Here is a 16,477-nt window from a genome sequence, read left to right as displayed (position 1 = left end):
TGCTCGCTGCTCTGCTCAGGTGCTGCTCGCCAACTTTTAAATGTTTCTGTGTTATTTTTCTTTTTTTTTGGTTAAGATGTTTAGTAGTTTTTTGTTTAGGTGTTTGTGAGCGTGTCTACCAGCTCGGCTGGGCAGAATGCCCGCCGTAGAGGTGGAGATGGACTTTGAGAAGCTGACATGCCGACATGCAGTGAAGTTGCCGGCTGTCAGCTGCTCGGTGGAGGAGGCTAGTTTAGCGGTTGGAGAGGTAGTGGTGGGTTACGGCAGCATGAGGTCTGCCTCTCGCATGAGCAGGGCCATTGTTATTTTTTTAGATAGCACGATGTGGTCGAAGAAGGTGTAGTCATTAAAGACACTTTCACCTCTGTTCTCCCCCTGATCAACCCGGCTAAAAGAGTCACCATCTCTAACGCCCCCCGTTCATTAAAAATGAGATGCTGGTTAAAGAGCTGTCCAGGTATGGGCAGGTAGTATCCCAGGTTAAAATGGTGTCTCTGGGATGCAAGTCCCCCCTGCTCAAACACGTTGTTTGTCACAGTGTTATGGTGATGAAAAACAATTCGGCTGATCTCAATTTGTCTTTTACTTTCAAAGTTGATGGTTTTAATTTCATGCAACATCAGCGACCATGAAGTGTTTTGGGTGTGGTGTAGAGGGACATTTAATCCTCTCTTGCTGGGAAAAAACTGTTCATGTGCGGGGAAATGCTTAGGCAGCACCGGCTGCTGAGGTCACGGCAGTAGCCGTGATCCCCTAGCCGGCTGTTGACGTGGTACCGGTCGATGCTGCCGCCGCGGAGCTTGGTGGAGCTGCCGCAGAGCTGAGGCCGCTGTAGCGGGTCCTAGCGAAGTTCTCTCAGATAGAGCTGCTGCGGGGCCTCAGAAAAGTGAAGTGTCTGATGTGGAAGAGCTGTCGGTGGTCAGTGATGAGGGCCAGGTAAAGGACAGTAAACAGGGAGACAAAGAAAAAGAGATAACTGAATGTGATTTAAGTCAGAAAGAAAAAAGTTTGATCAGTGAAAGTCAGGAGGTAAGTCAGGAAAGTAATAATAGTGCGTATGTTGATTATGTTGAAGATGAGAATATGTCTGATGAAGAGTCATTAAAGATCTCAGAAGAGGAAGAGTGAAAGCATTCAGGGCAGTGCCAAAGCAGTGAATAAGGACAGAAAGGCAGGAGCAGTAAGAGCAGAGAGTGTCAGGGAAGGGGGGGTTGGGACACAGGTGCAGACCCAGGGGTGTCTCAAAGTTATCCCAGAAGGATAACCACAAAATCGCAATAGCGATAGATGGGAAAGGGGAGAAAAAACAACGAAACTGTATAGAGCCACAACAGGCTTCCTTAAGGAGCCCATATTATGCCCTTTTTGGGGTTCGTATATTTAATCTATGTTCCTACTTTTGTACGTTCACAATAGCTGAAGTTCTAAAAAAGTGTCTGTTTTCATGAACTGCTCCTCCTTGCTCCCTCTCCGCTCTGAGTCCGTCAGCTACACTCTGTTGAGCCCACACTGTTAGACCCCACGTAGGCTAAGTCTGCTCTGATTGGTCTGCCGATCCGCTCTGTAGTTATTGGTCAGTTGCTCAGCACGGTTTTCGGAAATGTCCCACCTCTTTTACCATATTGGGAATGCAGCCACTGGCTCCATCCGAGGGGAGCATAAACATTAGCACCTTAGCACTACTGTGCTACCACAGGCTACGGCATATCGTGGCCGTGCTACAGAAGTTAACGGGCGTGCAACATGAGCTGCTGGGCTTGCCACAACGAGCCAATGGGCTTAGATCAGTGATCTCACACTAACAATGACGTCGGACTGACAAATTTTTATCGAGAGGGGCTAGAACCGAGCGTTACGTGCAGCTAATGCTACAGCTAACGCTACAGCTAACAAGAGGACGTAGGAGAAGCTGTGTTTCCGCGGACTTTGAATTTTTCCAAATAGATGTGCCTAAACATGCACAGGACAGTTGGAAAACACACTAAAGAGCATATAAAATCAGAAAAAGAAGAATATGGGACCTTTAATGAAATAAAGCACTAAAATTATAAACTAAAGCACTGCTGCCAAGCAGCTGACTCAAAACCAAAATTGTCCAGGAGACCCAAAAAACACGAAAAGAAAGGCAAAGGCTGCCCGGGAGACCTTTGATAACCCAAAAGGCTGGAGTCACAACAAATTCTCCAGCACCCCAAATTATACACTGGGAATTGACATCAAATACACACAAAGTTCTGAGTTGGTGTTTATAGATACACTGACAACTTGAGCAGCCACAGGGAGAACCTCTCACTACCTCGGAAGATGAGATAATGAGTCAGCACAGAGCACTGGAGACTCAGGGTATATGAAAACTCCCCACACCTGAACTTAATCAAAGCCAATCAGTGCCACACACACCTGATTGCAGTGAGTTGATTCTCTCACCACTCTCACAGAGCTAAAAGATTGAGTGCCCTCACAGAGAGTGACAGTGAGCTCATGTCCACACAAGAAGAAGGTCCAGTCACTTACACCTCAGCTCAGATTAAAATGTTTCTACAGGACACCAAGAGCCTCAGGCTGGTGAATTTAGAGGATTTTTTTCCAGACCTGAAGCGTTTTTTAAGTTCAGCTCGGCCTTTAACTAAGAGCTCCGGTGCTTTTGGTGACGAAGGCCTCACCGATCAAGAGACAATCGACAAATACTCCATTACACAGACAGAAGAAGTTTGGGCCTAGTAACATCTCTGAAGACAAAGAGAAGCCGTATCATACTTTGTATTTATGTGTTACTTCAGCTTGAGCCACACTAAATATTCTCTTTGCCATTTGTAGTTATTTAAAGATCTAAAAAAAGCTCTTGAAAGTTTGAAATGTGGTTAAAGTCTTACATCATCAAAGTCATATCCAGAATGACAGAGTTTGAATGTCAGGTACACATGAACATAAAACCAATAAGATTGATCTTAAAATGAGAGAGAAACTTGTCATATTGTTGGTATGGACATACACCTTTAAATTAAAGAGCTACATATTTAATTACAGATTATGTAATCTTAGAAAACAGAAAATATATAATGTATCATTTGTAGAATAATTTGACTGAAAAAAAGATAAATAAACTTTATTTGATAAAAAATAAAATAACGGGGATTGTTAATTTACAGATAATGTCTGTCATTTTACAGTTTAGTTTATTTAAAAAAACAGAAACATACTTTTAAAATGTCAAGTTATTTACTATAAAAAAATGGGTTATGGTATGGGTTTTTTACAGAATGGTAACTCCATTTGAACTTGATTAGAAGTGGATTATTACATTTCAGTGCTGTCAAACATCATTCAGTGCTGAATATGAACTGTAAGTTTGATTGACTCTCAGTAAGTGTCAGTAAAGTTGTTGATGAATGAACAGATGATAACCTGCAGCTGTGTTGTGTCTCGTTCTCTCCATCAGACGCCTGTGAGCTGGAACTGGACACAAACACAGTGAACGGATACCTGAAACTGTCTGACAACAACAGGAAGGTGACATGTGTGGAGGAGCTTCAGTCATATTTTGATCATCCAGACAGATTTGAATACTATCCTCAGCTGCTGTGTAGGACTGGTCTGACTGGTCGCTGTTACTGGGAGGTCGAGTGGAGAGGAGAGGTTTATGCATCAGTGAGTTACAGAGGAATCAGAAGGAGAGGAGACAGAAATGAATGTGTGTTTGGATATAATTATCAGTCCTGGAGTCTGAGCTGCTCTCATGGAGGTTACTATGTCTGGCACAATAAAGGACTAACAAACATCTCCTCCTCCTCCTCCTCCTCCTCCTCCTCTGTCTCTAACAGAGTAGCAGTGTATGTGGACTGTCTTGCTGGTTCTCTGTCCTTCTACAGAGTCTCCTCTGACACACTGATCCACCTCCACACCTTCAACACCACATTCACTGAACCTCTCTATCCTGGGTTTATGTTCTGGTCTTTTGGTTCTTCAGTGTCTCTGTGTGGTGTGCCGGTCTGAGAAACACTGCTGACTGAAGATCAGCTGACTCTGTTCACTCTGTCCAGTTGCTCTGTTTCATGGTTGGTGGGTGTGGTAATGGGGGGTGGGGGTGGTAATGTGGGGTTAAATGTTGTACATGACAGAAAAACAATGGACCCCCTTCTGTAATGTCTGTATTGTTCTGATCTCACCAATAAAAAATGAGTGACAAAAAAAAGCTCTGATAATCTGGATTTGATAATCCTTCAATCTGTACCTGGATCAGGGTTCTCTCTCTCTCTCTCTGTCTCTGTCTCTCTCTCTCTCTTATAAAGTCAAAAACAAACCTTTAAAATCAAAAGCTTTCAGTTTAAAGATGTTCCATCAAGTGTTGTTTATTCTATTGCTGCATGCGGTGATTGCTGACAAAGCAAGTGGTGATATGGAAATACTAGTGTGTAAATGTTCTCCTAGCTGTGTATCGTATCCTGTCTGTAGCTCACTAAAGCCATTTGAGGGTGAATAAAACATACTAGCTCATTCTCAAACATTTCTTCTGGTCTTGTCTCAAGTCTGATGTTGTCAAAATGTTGTGGCTGTCTGGTAACTATCTGGGAAGCCAAACCAAACCATCCCACCTGCTCCACTACTACTATACCTGCAATAGGAGAGCCATTTGAACATGTAGTAATAAACTGTGTAGGTCTGCTGCCCCACACTAAGAATGATAAATAAATATCTACTCACCATCATGTGCACTGCTACCCTCTACCCTGAAGCAGTCTCGCTGCGTAAAATCACATCCAGCTCCATAGTAAAAGCTTTAACAAAGTTTTTCTCCACTTTTGGTCTTCCTGGTGTAATCCAAACCGGTCAGGGTACAAACTCCCAGTCAAAACTTTTCAAACAAGTCCTCAGCACTTTGCACATGAAACATGTTCATATCATATATTCATATTCATATAACCAAGCTCATATCACCTCGGATCACAGGACGCTTTAGTTGTATAGAAACAGGTAAGAGTTGGGATGAGGGAATTCCCTTTGTATTATTTGCAGTCTGTGAAGCCGTTCAGGAGTCCATAGGATTCAGCGCTCACTTAAATCCTTACAAGATCAATTCCTCTCGTCTGAGTCCTCTCGTGATGAAAATCTGCTTGATTTGGTCAGCAAATTCCGTTAGCGTTTGCACAGCGCTAATTCTCTTGTTAAAGAGTTTCTCTCTTCCTCCCAAAGTGTGATGAAATGTCAAGTTGGTAACAAAGATTTGGCCTTACTGTCATGACCTCTGCCTCATCCTAGCCAACTGTATGTGTTTGTGTGCATGTGTGTGTGTGTTCCTGGTTCCAGGAGTTGGGCTGCAGCTGCAAACCATCTTCCTTCATCTCTGCTACAAATACTGGGCTGTATCCGAATTGCCAAGTACCTACTCAATCTTTCAATAGGCAGTACCTACTATCTGTGCTGTATACTGTTAGTACCTACTATTCAGTATGCACACACAGTAGGCAGATATTTGTTCATACTTCGTCTGATTCATTCAGTAAGGAAGTGACGTCATTTACGTTTCCCGAACCGGCCGCATCCACCCGTTTTTTTTTTGTTTTTGTTGTTTAGCTTAATTCAAGAAGAGTAATGCGCATATACAGTCAGGTAAACAAAAAACAATATCACAATGTAAATCAAGTAAAAGGTAGATTAAATAACTAAATAACATACAGTACAAATGAAAGACAGTAATATACAGAATATAAAGTCAAATAAACCTATAAAGACACATTTAAATAGTGAAATCATTATTTAAATAGAGGGGGAAAGGTTTTATAATAATGCAGATATTTGTTATATTTTCTGTTGTTAATTAAAAGTAGTGATTTCAGTCGGGACTTTAACTCTAGATTAAAAATTGATTAAATTAATCCATGCTCCTTTGTTTTGATTTGGAGGCGGACGTGACGATTTAAGTTTAATTTCGCACAGCATTGTGGGTGGTAAAACACAATTAATTTCCTGAAAGCACGCATCTGATCCATACTGCATAAAACCCGCAAGTTAGTATCCATACTGAAATGTTCAGTATACTGAGGTGGACACAAAAAATGCATACTGAATGACCACGAAAGTTCAGTATACTGAAACTCCATACTGAATAGTACGTACTGCCTACTGAACTGCGACAATTCGGAAAGGGCCTCTGTTACCGCAGTTAGTCTTGTTCAAGCTATTTTTGAAAATCCTTTTCCCTTTTTGATGCAAATTACTGAAACGTGTTCTCCTTTGCGTAGTCACCTTACGCTCAACTTCTGCCTCCATCCCACTCCTGCGTCAACTGGATTCTACTCGGATCAGAACCCATTCTGGACTAACAACTAACCAGCCTTCCACCCCTGCAAACTCTCCTGCCTTGCTCAGCTCGATATCCTGCCATGAACTAGAGGATCTCTTCAACATTCAAGTTTGATAATAAATTCCTCATCTTCACCTACTCCCTGCCTCCGACTCTGTGTTCTGCACTTGGGTTCTCAAAGATCAGCTCTGCGTAACACTTACTGCCTATCCCTGGCTCCGCGCTCTCTGCCAGATTCTCCGGTCCGTGATTGCCTCAGTGACACAGACTATGTAATCCCCACCCCTGAGAGAAGACGACATAACATGTTGAAGCTATATTATGATAAAGTGTCTCAAATTACAAAACTAAAGAATATTGCGGCTAGCGCGTTAATTGTCAAGGAGCCATTAAACATGTCTGATGAAGGGGCGCGCTGGTGGCGCAATGGTTAGGGCGCGCGTCCCATGTGTTGAGGCTCTCATCTCGAGCGGTAGGCCTGGGTTCACTTCCACCCATGGCCCCCTTCCACATGTCATTTCCCACTCTCTCCCTGGTTTCCAACTCTATCCACTGTCCTATCTCTGCATTAAAAAGCCCAAAAAGAAAATCTTAAAAAAAAAAAAAAAAAAAAAAAAAACATGTCTGATGAAGAGGATCATTTGAAGACACATCCCCCCTCACATCAGACTGCTCGGTTGCCAAACTCAGAGATGTTATCAATACAGTTGAGCCACTCATCCTGCGCACAACAAAGTGACATAACTGCGTTGATTAACCATTTTCTGTGCCTCTTTAATGATGTTCCCACCTGAACCACCGTTCTGCAACATGACATTGAGGTTAAAGGAGCAAGATCCATCAGACAGCATCATTACTGAGCGAGTTAATGAAAGGAGAAACAGGAGTATCTCCTGCAAAATGTGTTAGCTGTGGCCAGCTCCAGGTCCTGGAGTTCTCTATGCCTGTTAGAGGCCAAATTGGAAGGATCCACCACAGACCTTCAGAGACCTCCACAGACCTTCAGTGACCACCACAGACCTCCACAGACCTTCAGAGACCTTCAGAGACCACCACAGACCTTCAGAGACCACCACAGACCTCCACAGACCTTCAGAGACCACCACAGACCACCACAGACCTTCAGTGACCACCACAGACCTCCACAGAACTTCAGAGACCACCACAGACCTCCACAAACCTTCAGAACACCACAGACCTCCACAGAACTTCAGAGACCACCACAGACCTCCACAGACCTTCAGAGACCTCCACAGACCTTCAGAGACCACCACAGACCACCACAGACCTTCAGTGACCACCACAGACCTTCAGTGACCACCACAGACCTCCACAGACCTTCAGAGGCCACCACAGACCAGTATGAAGCCTCAGACAAACATTTTTTTTTAAATAAAATAATCTTTTAAAACATTTCAGATTGTTTATATTTTTCAATAAATCTAAAATATTTATTAATGAATTATTATATTCATTTTTTGTTTGCTGCTTGTCAAACTTATTTTTATATTTATTAATAAAAATATATTTTCCACTCATATGTCAGATCTTTTTACATGTATAAATGTTTTTTTTATTGGCCATTAATAAGCGAACGGTTAACTGATGTGAAAAAGTAGATGTTCACTGTCTCTCTGTGTTGCCTGTATACATTTTTTATCCGGGTCGGTTTTTCCGCGAAAGCTCCAGGAAGTGATGTTATATACTCGTTTTAAGACATCTCTGAATGGAGGTGTCTGATTGGTCCCTAAATGATGATGTCATCACAGTAACAAACAGGACTCCTGACCTGCACGTCTCTCAGGGTTTGAAAAAAAGAAGACGGCGTATATAGTATATATATAGTACGACAATCACAGAGACTATTTGTGCTGGTCAGATTAAAGATGACTTAATCAGATTGTCTTATAGCTAGGCTAATCGCTGTCTGCGCAGATGCAACGCTAAAGTGATCACATAAAATCATACCCTTGAATCTACGCTACTGTGATTGGCTGAATAGGAAGGAGACATCTGATTGGCTATAGACATTTCCCTGCTGAAAAAAATGCATTTGTGAATCTAACCACGGCAGGGGAGTCTCAAATGTCCCACACACAAATGCAGTGAGGTTCACAAATGACAAACAGTTTGTAAATGCAGACTGAAAAGTTTATATATTTGTGGATTTCTATTACATATATACAAAACTATAAATATTTGTGTGTGAATCAGAAATACATTTTTTTTATTTTGGATTTGTTTTACATTTATATAGAATTAAATATATTTGTGTGTGCATTGAAATATATTTGTGAATCCTTCTGTGTGCATTTGTGAATATTGAGACTGATCTAACTTCATACTTTTGTTGTATTGCACAAAATGGTGCATAAAAACTGATCAGAATATTTGCGTTCTGGAAGTAGGGGTCCAAGGCGAGTTGGTGTCAAGGTCCTCTGGTCATGATAATCCATCCATATCAAGGCAAAAGAATTAAAGTGTCAGAGGAAATAGCATACAGTTTGTTGCCTCCACCTCTTCATTTTTAAGTTTGCAATTATAGATTATTCTTTGTTTTTCTTTTCCTAAATAAAGCGTGAGCTTTGAAAAAATTGTGTTCTGATTATAACAATAATTATTTAATAATACTGATCTAAATAAATTAACAAAAAAGCTAAAAATGAATATACTAGTCAAAATAATTCATTTATATTTATATTTAATTATAAGTCCATATTTGTATTTCTTCCGCAAAGCATGCACATTGAACACGGTTTCCCGAGGCTGCACAACAACAACAGTAATGACTCCTTAATAATGAAACTGAATAATTTAACAATGAAGCTTAAAAAAATAAAATCATAGTTTTTATTTTTTTTATTTTATGTATCATAATAATAAAAAGAATAATTAAACAAAGCTAAATAAACAACTCATATTTATATTTATTTATAGGTATATTTATAGTTCTTGAGCTCATCCAGCAGATGGTGCTGTTTGTGTCACAACATCCGGTCACGCCAGACCATGCCCATCTGATGTCCGCCGCCCGGGGTATCCAATAAGAACAGCTTTGGGGAGGCGTCGGACAGCTGACCCCGCCCCATTCCACAATCTGCGGCGAGGGGTAACATGAGTTTTATATGAGGCTGTGACCAGCAGGGGGCGCACTGTCCCCACTGCGATACAGATAATGAGCGTTACAGGGAAGGTTCTGGATAAAGTTTTGTACACTCTTGATATTTAGATGGGTTATCATCATATCAAACAGTAAAGAGACTGAGACAGACTAACTAACGAGCGGCTGAAAGCACAAGTGCTGCTGACTGAACTAGTGCCGTAAAGCGGTACGTACTTCTCTCGTGCCAAGGACAAAATTACATAGAGCAGACCCAGGCCGTATCCGAATTGTCAAGTACATACTCAATCTTTCAGTATGCAGTATGCAGTACGTACTATCCGTGCTGCATACTGTTAGTACCTACTATTCAGTATGCACACACAGTAGGCAGATATTTGTGCCTACTTCTTCTGATTCATTCAGTAAGGAAGTGACGTCATTTACGTTTCCCGAACCGGCCGCATCCACCTGTTTTTTGGGGGTTTTTTTGTTTAGCTTTATTCAAGAAGAGTAATGCGTATATACAGTCAGGTAAACAAAAAACAATATCACAATGTAAATCAAGTAAAAGATTGAATAACTAAATAACATACAGTACATAAAGAAAAGTACAAATGAAAGACAGTAATATACAGAATATAAAATAAACAAATAAAGACGCATTTAAATAGTAAAATCATTATTTAAATAGAGGGGGAAAGGTTTTATAATAATGCAGACATTTGTTTTATTGTCTGTTGTTAATTTAAAGTAGTGATTTCAGACGGGACTTTAAATTAAGATTAAAAATTGATTAAATGAATCCACGCTCGTTTGTTTTGATTTGGAGGCGGACGTGACAATTTAAGTTTAATTTCGCACAGCATTGTGGGTGGTAAAACACAATTCATTTCCTGAAAGCACGCATCCGATCCAAACTGCATAAAACCCGGAAGTTAGTATCCATACTGAAAGTTCAGTATACTGAAACTCCATACTGAATAGTATGTACTGCCTACTGAACTGTGACAATTCGGAAAGGGCCCCAGACTCTATTCTCCCAGCTGAAGGTGATTGTACTATTAGATCGACTTACAACCTTCAGACTGTTGCTTTAATATGTGCTTCATTAAACTGAAATTATTTTTTACAGGTAAGAGGACACACGCACAATTACAAAAACCTTGAATCAGGTTTTCTTTGGTTTGGATTTCTAATTAAAAAATAAATTTCACTTTCACATCAGAGTCCTTGTTTTTGTTTTTCTGTTAAGTTCTCTGGAGGATGGTTACTCGTCTCTGATAGTTGGTGTAGTGCTCTTTCAGATCAGCAGGTGGCAGCACACACCTCTTCACTTACCTCCTGTATCAGAGCGTAGAAGAAGAAGGTGACGCGGAAGTAGAGCAGGATAATAAACAAACAGATCCCACAGTGAAGTCCGGGGTCTGTTCCGGGGTGCAATATGGAGAGTCCGCCGGAACTAGGTTTTACTTTGGCCTACATAGTATTCTGTCTATGCTTCGTCTTCACCCCCACAGAGTTCAGGTCCGCCGGGATCACCGTTCAGAACCTGTTCGGCTCCTGGCTCGGCAGCGAGGATTTGGGCTTCACCCAGTACCACGTCCGCAGGACCAGCGTCACCGTGCTGGTCCACAGCGCCCTGCCTCTGGGTAAAAAAACAGACTCCTTATACATACAGGGTGATCAAATCAATGTCAGTCACACAATGATTTATAACCCCCCTGCCTATGAGTAATGCACAGACTCACATACAGTTATGTAAACCGGTGTTATGCCGAGAAATGCATCCCTGCCAAGAATGACATGCAGCTCGCGGAATTGTTAGAAACGGTATAAATGTTATTTCTGGGGGCAGATCTGTGATGATAAAGTATGTGAAGTTTATTCTTAATAAAGTTAAGTGCCCTTATTGTTCTGTAGACTCGGTAGAAGACTGTGTGTGTGCGTGCGCGCGTGTGTCAGAGCAAACAGGAAACATGACTCTGACCTTCTTATTGTTTTTCTTCTCTGCAGGTTACTACTTGGGCATGTGTCTCGCCGCTCCTGACAAAAACCTTCTTTATGTCCACCAGGTCAGCCAGCCTGTCTGCCTATGTGTGTGCCTGTCTGTATGTATCTCTCAGTCTGTCTGCATTTGTCTGTGTGTGTTTGTGTTTATCTGGCTCTCTGTCTCCCCCTGCTGGAGAACAATAGCGCTGCAGCCTGATATCTGACACTCCCTCTCTATTGGTTGCAGATGACTGATAACTTCTTGGCTCATGTTGTTTGTCCAGGTGAGTGACGGGTGGAGGACCTTCCTCCTCGTCTCTCTCGGCCTCCAGCTGCTCGGCTGGATGCTTGTCGTCTATTGGTCCAGACGTAATTGGACCTACCATCCAATCAGCCGGGCCCTGCAGGCCCACGTCCGGCCCCCCAACTCCAACTGGGGCTCTGTGGCCTCCAGCATCAACACCGAGTTCAGACGCATCGACAAGTTCGCTACGGGAGCTCCTGGAGCACGAGTCATCATCACCGACACCTGGGTGCTGAAGGTGAGTCGCTCACCTGTCAGACAGAGCAGTATACAGTTTTTCTTTTTTTTTTCATATAGGATGCTTGCCCAGGGGTGAGTGGATAGAGAAATCAGGGCAAGAGAGAGAGAGAGAGTGGGAAAAGACACACGGGAAAGGAGCCACAGGTCAGACCTAAACCACTAGGTCCCCGGTGCCCCATAATCTTACAATTCACCAAAACATATTCAAATACATGGATGACAGTGTGTGTATGTGTGTATGTGTGTGCCTGTGCAGGTGACCACCTATCACGTCTACATCGCCCTACAGTCTGAGTGTCATGTAACCGTCACAGAGTCCAGACAGCATCAGCTGAGTCCAGACTCCACCTCCCCGACACAGATCCTCACCCTAAGAGTGGAAAGCATCAACCCTGCAGCCAGAGCCTTCCACATCAGGTACACACCTGTACACACCTATACACACCTGTATGTATGTATGTGTGTTTATACTGACCCCTCCTCCCCCTCCTCAGTCTGAACTCCACAGAGTACTCGGAGCTCAGAGAGAAGCTTCACTCTCCCATCAGGAGCTCAGCGAACGTGGTGATCCATCAGACCATCAGTGAACTCTTCCTGGACACCTTCAGGGCTCAGGTGGACCTCAACCCCCCCTACACCCTGCCCAGTGGACAGGTACGCTGCTCTGTGTGTGTGTGTGTGTATGTGTGTGGGGCGACGTTGTGACATGTCAGGGTTTTCCACACATAGATGATAACCGTATGGGCCGCCCCAGGTACATTTGTGGCTGCCAAAGTGTATTTCCAACCTTTATCCATAAAATCACTGCAAGTGAGAGCAAAACAAAGAGCGAGAGAAGTCTGCCGACTGTATGTAGAGCCCTCATCGATGAGTACCAGTCTCCTGATGTTTCAACACAATATGTAGAGAAACATTTCAAAACGTGGGCAAAGTTATTTGATCAGGCAGCTTAATGCTGATGAGTATTAAATAACAAGCTGCTGTGTGGAAGAAAGGAGAGGTGCAGGTGTGTTGATAAGAGAACTGAAGGGAAGTAAGATGAGCAGATGAGGTAGAGAATAAAGCACCAGTAATATATTTACTCTCCTCATATCAGATTCCCCCATCCTCAGAATGCAAAATAAGAGCTGAACATCGGGGGCGCTGGTGGCGCAGTGGTTAGTGCCCGCACCCCATGTACGGAGGCTGTAATCCACCAAGCAGACGGCTCAGGTTCAAATCCCACCTGTGGCACCTTTCCCACATGTCATTCCTATCTCTCCATTAAAGCCCAAAAATAAATCTTTTTAAAAGCAGAACATAAAGCACTGCTGTATAAATTGTAAATAGATACAAAATGTGTGAAATGGGACTTGTGCATACTTGTCTTCAGGCTGATGGTGTGTGTCTTTTAGGATCTGGAGCCGTGTATCGGCTGTATGCAGGTTCCTGCTAACAGCAAGCTGGTCACACTCTGCCACACTGAAGGTAAGGCTGTGTGTGTTTACTTCTTCTGAGGTACAGACTGTGTGTATTCATGTCGTTCGTTTTTTTGTTTTCAGAGTCGGAAGGGGACTCGGACTGTCAGAGGTGTTTCTGCAGACCCATGTGGTGTCTGTCCTGTCTGGGTCGGTGGTTTGCGAGTCGTCAGGACCAGCAGAGACCTGAGACCTGGCTGTCCAGTCAAGTCCCATGTCCCACCTGCAGAGCCCGGTTCTGTATCCTGGACGTGTGTGTGGTCCGCTGACACACTGAACACACTGTGTCTGTGGAGGGGAAGGGGGATTCATACTACAGACCACCTGAGGACGGGGACTGGACTTTATGAATCCCTTCCCCAGAATGACAGCTGTCAGTCAGGAGTCTGTGTAACATTTATACAGTTAATATATAATCTGAATGCAGGATTTATAAAGTGTGTTTAGAGTTAAACTATGGTCTGTATTCAGTTTATTTACAGACTGTTTGTTACCTGTGCTCTTTAATGGAGCTTCAGGCAACTCTTCACCTGACGAGCTAAAAGCTAAAGTTAGCCAGCTGGAAGCACAAGAATGTAAACAAAGGAAGCTTGATGGGACTCATCACCTCACCTGGAGGACCTATCAGAGCTCACCTGAGAGAGTGTGTTTGTCCTTCAGACGCTGAGAGGATCAAACACGATGACCACGTTTCATTTAAAAAAAACTCTAAACCTAAAAATAACCAAACAGGTACGAGTCCCGACCTCGAACCTTTTCTCTCTATCCTCCTCTACATCTCCTGTGGATCCTTACCTGTCCTTTCAATAAAGGTGAACATATTTCAAACCAAACAAAACATGTTTTTTTCATTTAGATATATGAATAAATAGTGATAAATGTAATTATTGATTTTAGATAAAACTCCTGAGGTCACAGCTGATTGGATTGAGGGTACCTGTGAATATTTACCTGTGTGACATCATACAGAATATTTACCTGTGTGACATCATACAGAATATTTACCTGTGTGATGTCACACATATACAGAATCTACGTCATCAGTTTAAGCTGACTTTAAATAAATGCATTACTCCCCTCCAAACAGCAGGTGGCAGTGTTCCTCCACAGTTTTTATTGTCAGTGATTTTTTTTTTAACATTATGAACATTAAATCAATGTTATCATGAAAGTTTTTTATATTTCGGTTTCATTATAGTTATTAATGATATATTTAGAGTTTTTATTAATACATGTATTATGTTTAGTTCTTGTAACAATCATTGAGTTATTGTTAGTGATTTTTATTATAGAGTTATTGAGAATCATTAGAATAGTTTTACTAATAAAGTTCTGATTCTTCTTACAGCTGTGATTGAGAGATGAGTCCATCACACAGGTGACATTAACAGGTGTTTTTCATAGACAGATGTTACCTACAGATCTGATTATAAATGATAATATATTTGAAGTACAAACCTTATTTGCTCTGATGACTGAAGGAGAATACAAATCTAAACACGCTAAAACTAAAGAATCCTCAGTTTAATGTCCTAAACCAGTGGTTCTCAACTAGGGGGTCGGGACCCAGAGGGGGGTCGTGTAGACATTTTCAGTGGGTCACGAATGTGATCCTGGAAAACAAAACGTGTGTAAAAAGTCTGTTTTGGCTTTTTAAACATGTTTGTTTTCTACCTACTGATGTCCAAACTGCACAATTTTTCATTAAATAAATATTATTGGTCAAAAAGTATCAGATATTTGGGCAGCGGTTTTTTCATGGAGGAGTTAGTGGTGGGTCCTGAGGCTAGACGAGTTGAGAACCACTCTCCTAAACACACATGCACATACACACAAGCACACAAGCACACAAACATCAAAGCTCTTAGAAATAAAACGTTTGAATAATAACAGTTAGAACAATCATGTTAAAATATTTTATTTTACAGGAGAAACTAAACGGACATATTCTGAAATATAACGAACGTATTAAACGTAAAACTAAAAGATATAACACTGAATGAACTGGGGAAGCTGTTAAAAACTGCAACGTTGGTTTAATTAAAGTTTCTGGAGCTTTTCTAAACCCGATGAGCTTCATCAATCTGTTAAAAATAAGTCTACATCAAGTTATCACAAACACCTGTGTGAGGTCTGTTGGTTTCCATGGTAACAGGATTATTAATCCAATGATCATCACATGCAACTGTGTGAGGTCTGTCGGTTTCCATGGTAACGGGATTATTAATCCAATGATCATCACATACACCTCTATGAGGTCTGTCGGTTTCCATGGTAACGGGATTATTAATCCGCTGATCATCACATACACCTGTGTGAGGTCTGTCGGTTTCCATAGTAACGTGATATTAATCCACTGATCATTACAAACACCAGTATGAAGTCTGTCGGTTTCCATGGTAACGGGATTATTAATCCGCTGATCATCACATACGCCTGTGTGAGGTCTGTCTGTATCCATGGTAACGGGATTATTAATCCGCTGATCATCACATACAGGAGTTCATAATCTCATTTTCAAAAAAGTTCAGATGTTAGTCCAAATTGTGAAGCGGGTCATCATTGAAACATCAAGAACTCTCCCTAATGATCCTCAAAGTCCGTCTTAGTCCTTCTCCCAGAATTTTAGATCCACATCCAGATCAAGGTCCTGATCCTAGTCATGGTCCTGGTCTGTCTGTCAGCATCACTCCTGAAACACACAGAGGAAGCATTTAAACATAAATTAAGATCTGGTCTCTCAGCTGACTCCTCAGACTAAGAGAACAGGCCCTGTTTACAAATCAAGCGTTCTGATTGGCTGACTTCAGGAATCGTATGACACATAAAATGATGTTTTTAAACTAATCAAACCTGTGTGGATGCCAATGTGTAAAAAACTGTGATCAAATACCAGAAATATTAAAAATGATAAAATGTGAGAATGAAAACAACAGACAGACAGAAGTGAATGTTGAGAGGTAGCTAATGGCTAAACTGAGAAAGTCAGTAACCTAAACACGGACTGTAAACTTGACATCAGTGACGTTTAGACCCTAAAATCAGACACTAACACAAACTATCATTTATAACAATCCTACAGC

General features: G+C 41.8%; 3 protein-coding genes across 6 annotated transcripts in view; 2 read left to right on the top strand and 1 right to left on the bottom strand.

Moving 5' to 3' along the window:
• The window catches only part of LOC136179991 (NACHT, LRR and PYD domains-containing protein 3-like), a 53,462-nt gene extending 48,967 nt beyond the window's left edge, over positions 1 to 4,495 (top strand). The window contains exon 14 of the mRNA XM_065959004.1: positions 3,440 to 4,495. Within this exon, the coding sequence (XP_065815076.1) occupies positions 3,440 to 3,993 (554 nt within the window). The 3' untranslated portion in view covers positions 3,994 to 4,495. The remainder of the gene's footprint in view (positions 1 to 3,439) is intronic.
• Positions 4,496 to 10,781: 6,286 nt separating this feature from the next.
• tmem129 (transmembrane protein 129, E3 ubiquitin protein ligase) lies at positions 10,782 to 14,231 on the top strand. 2 transcript variants are annotated; one of them, XM_020647743.3, is made up of 7 exons: positions 10,782 to 11,053; positions 11,418 to 11,476; positions 11,678 to 11,935; positions 12,194 to 12,354; positions 12,432 to 12,591; positions 13,332 to 13,404; positions 13,479 to 14,231. In XM_020647743.3, the coding sequence occupies exons 1-7, from the start codon at positions 10,846 to 10,848 to the stop codon at positions 13,661 to 13,663; spliced, it is 1,104 nt and encodes a 367-aa protein (XP_020503399.1). In that variant the 5' UTR covers positions 10,782 to 10,845; the 3' UTR covers positions 13,664 to 14,231. The 2 variants fall into 2 exon arrangements, with proteins under 2 accessions (XP_020503399.1, XP_020503398.1); XM_020647742.3 differs by having other exon boundaries at positions 11,418 to 11,512.
• Positions 14,232 to 15,296: 1,065 nt separating this feature from the next.
• LOC109994430 (transcription factor Atoh8) overlaps positions 15,297 to 16,477 on the bottom strand; it is a 6,961-nt gene continuing 5,780 nt past the window's right edge. For all 3 annotated transcript variants that reach the window (XR_010666857.1, XM_029280050.2, XM_029280049.2), the window contains one exon: positions 15,297 to 16,086. Coding sequence is in view for 2 of the 3 variants with exons in the window: in XM_029280050.2 (XP_029135883.2) it covers positions 16,081 to 16,086 (6 nt within the window). In the remaining variant the exon portion in view is untranslated. The remainder of the gene's footprint in view (positions 16,087 to 16,477) is intronic.

The sequence above is a fragment of the Labrus bergylta genome, chromosome 9, assembly GCF_963930695.1.
Source record: "Labrus bergylta chromosome 9, fLabBer1.1, whole genome shotgun sequence".
NCBI lineage: Eukaryota > Metazoa > Chordata > Actinopteri > Labriformes > Labridae > Labrus > Labrus bergylta.
Note: the sequence above shows the minus strand (reverse complement) of the source record. Positions and strands in the feature narration are given on the sequence as shown.

Coding starts and splice junctions, on each gene's coding strand:
- tmem129 (XM_020647742.3), top strand. CDS start 10,846: ATGGAGAGTCCGCCGGAACTAGGTTTTACTTTGGCCTACATAGTATTC. Junction 11,936..12,193: donor CCGACACCTGGGTGCTGAAG/GTGAGTCGCTCA, acceptor GTGCCTGTGCAG/GTGACCACCTATCACGTCTA. Junction 12,355..12,431: donor GCCAGAGCCTTCCACATCAG/GTACACACCTGT, acceptor CCCCCTCCTCAG/TCTGAACTCCACAGAGTACT.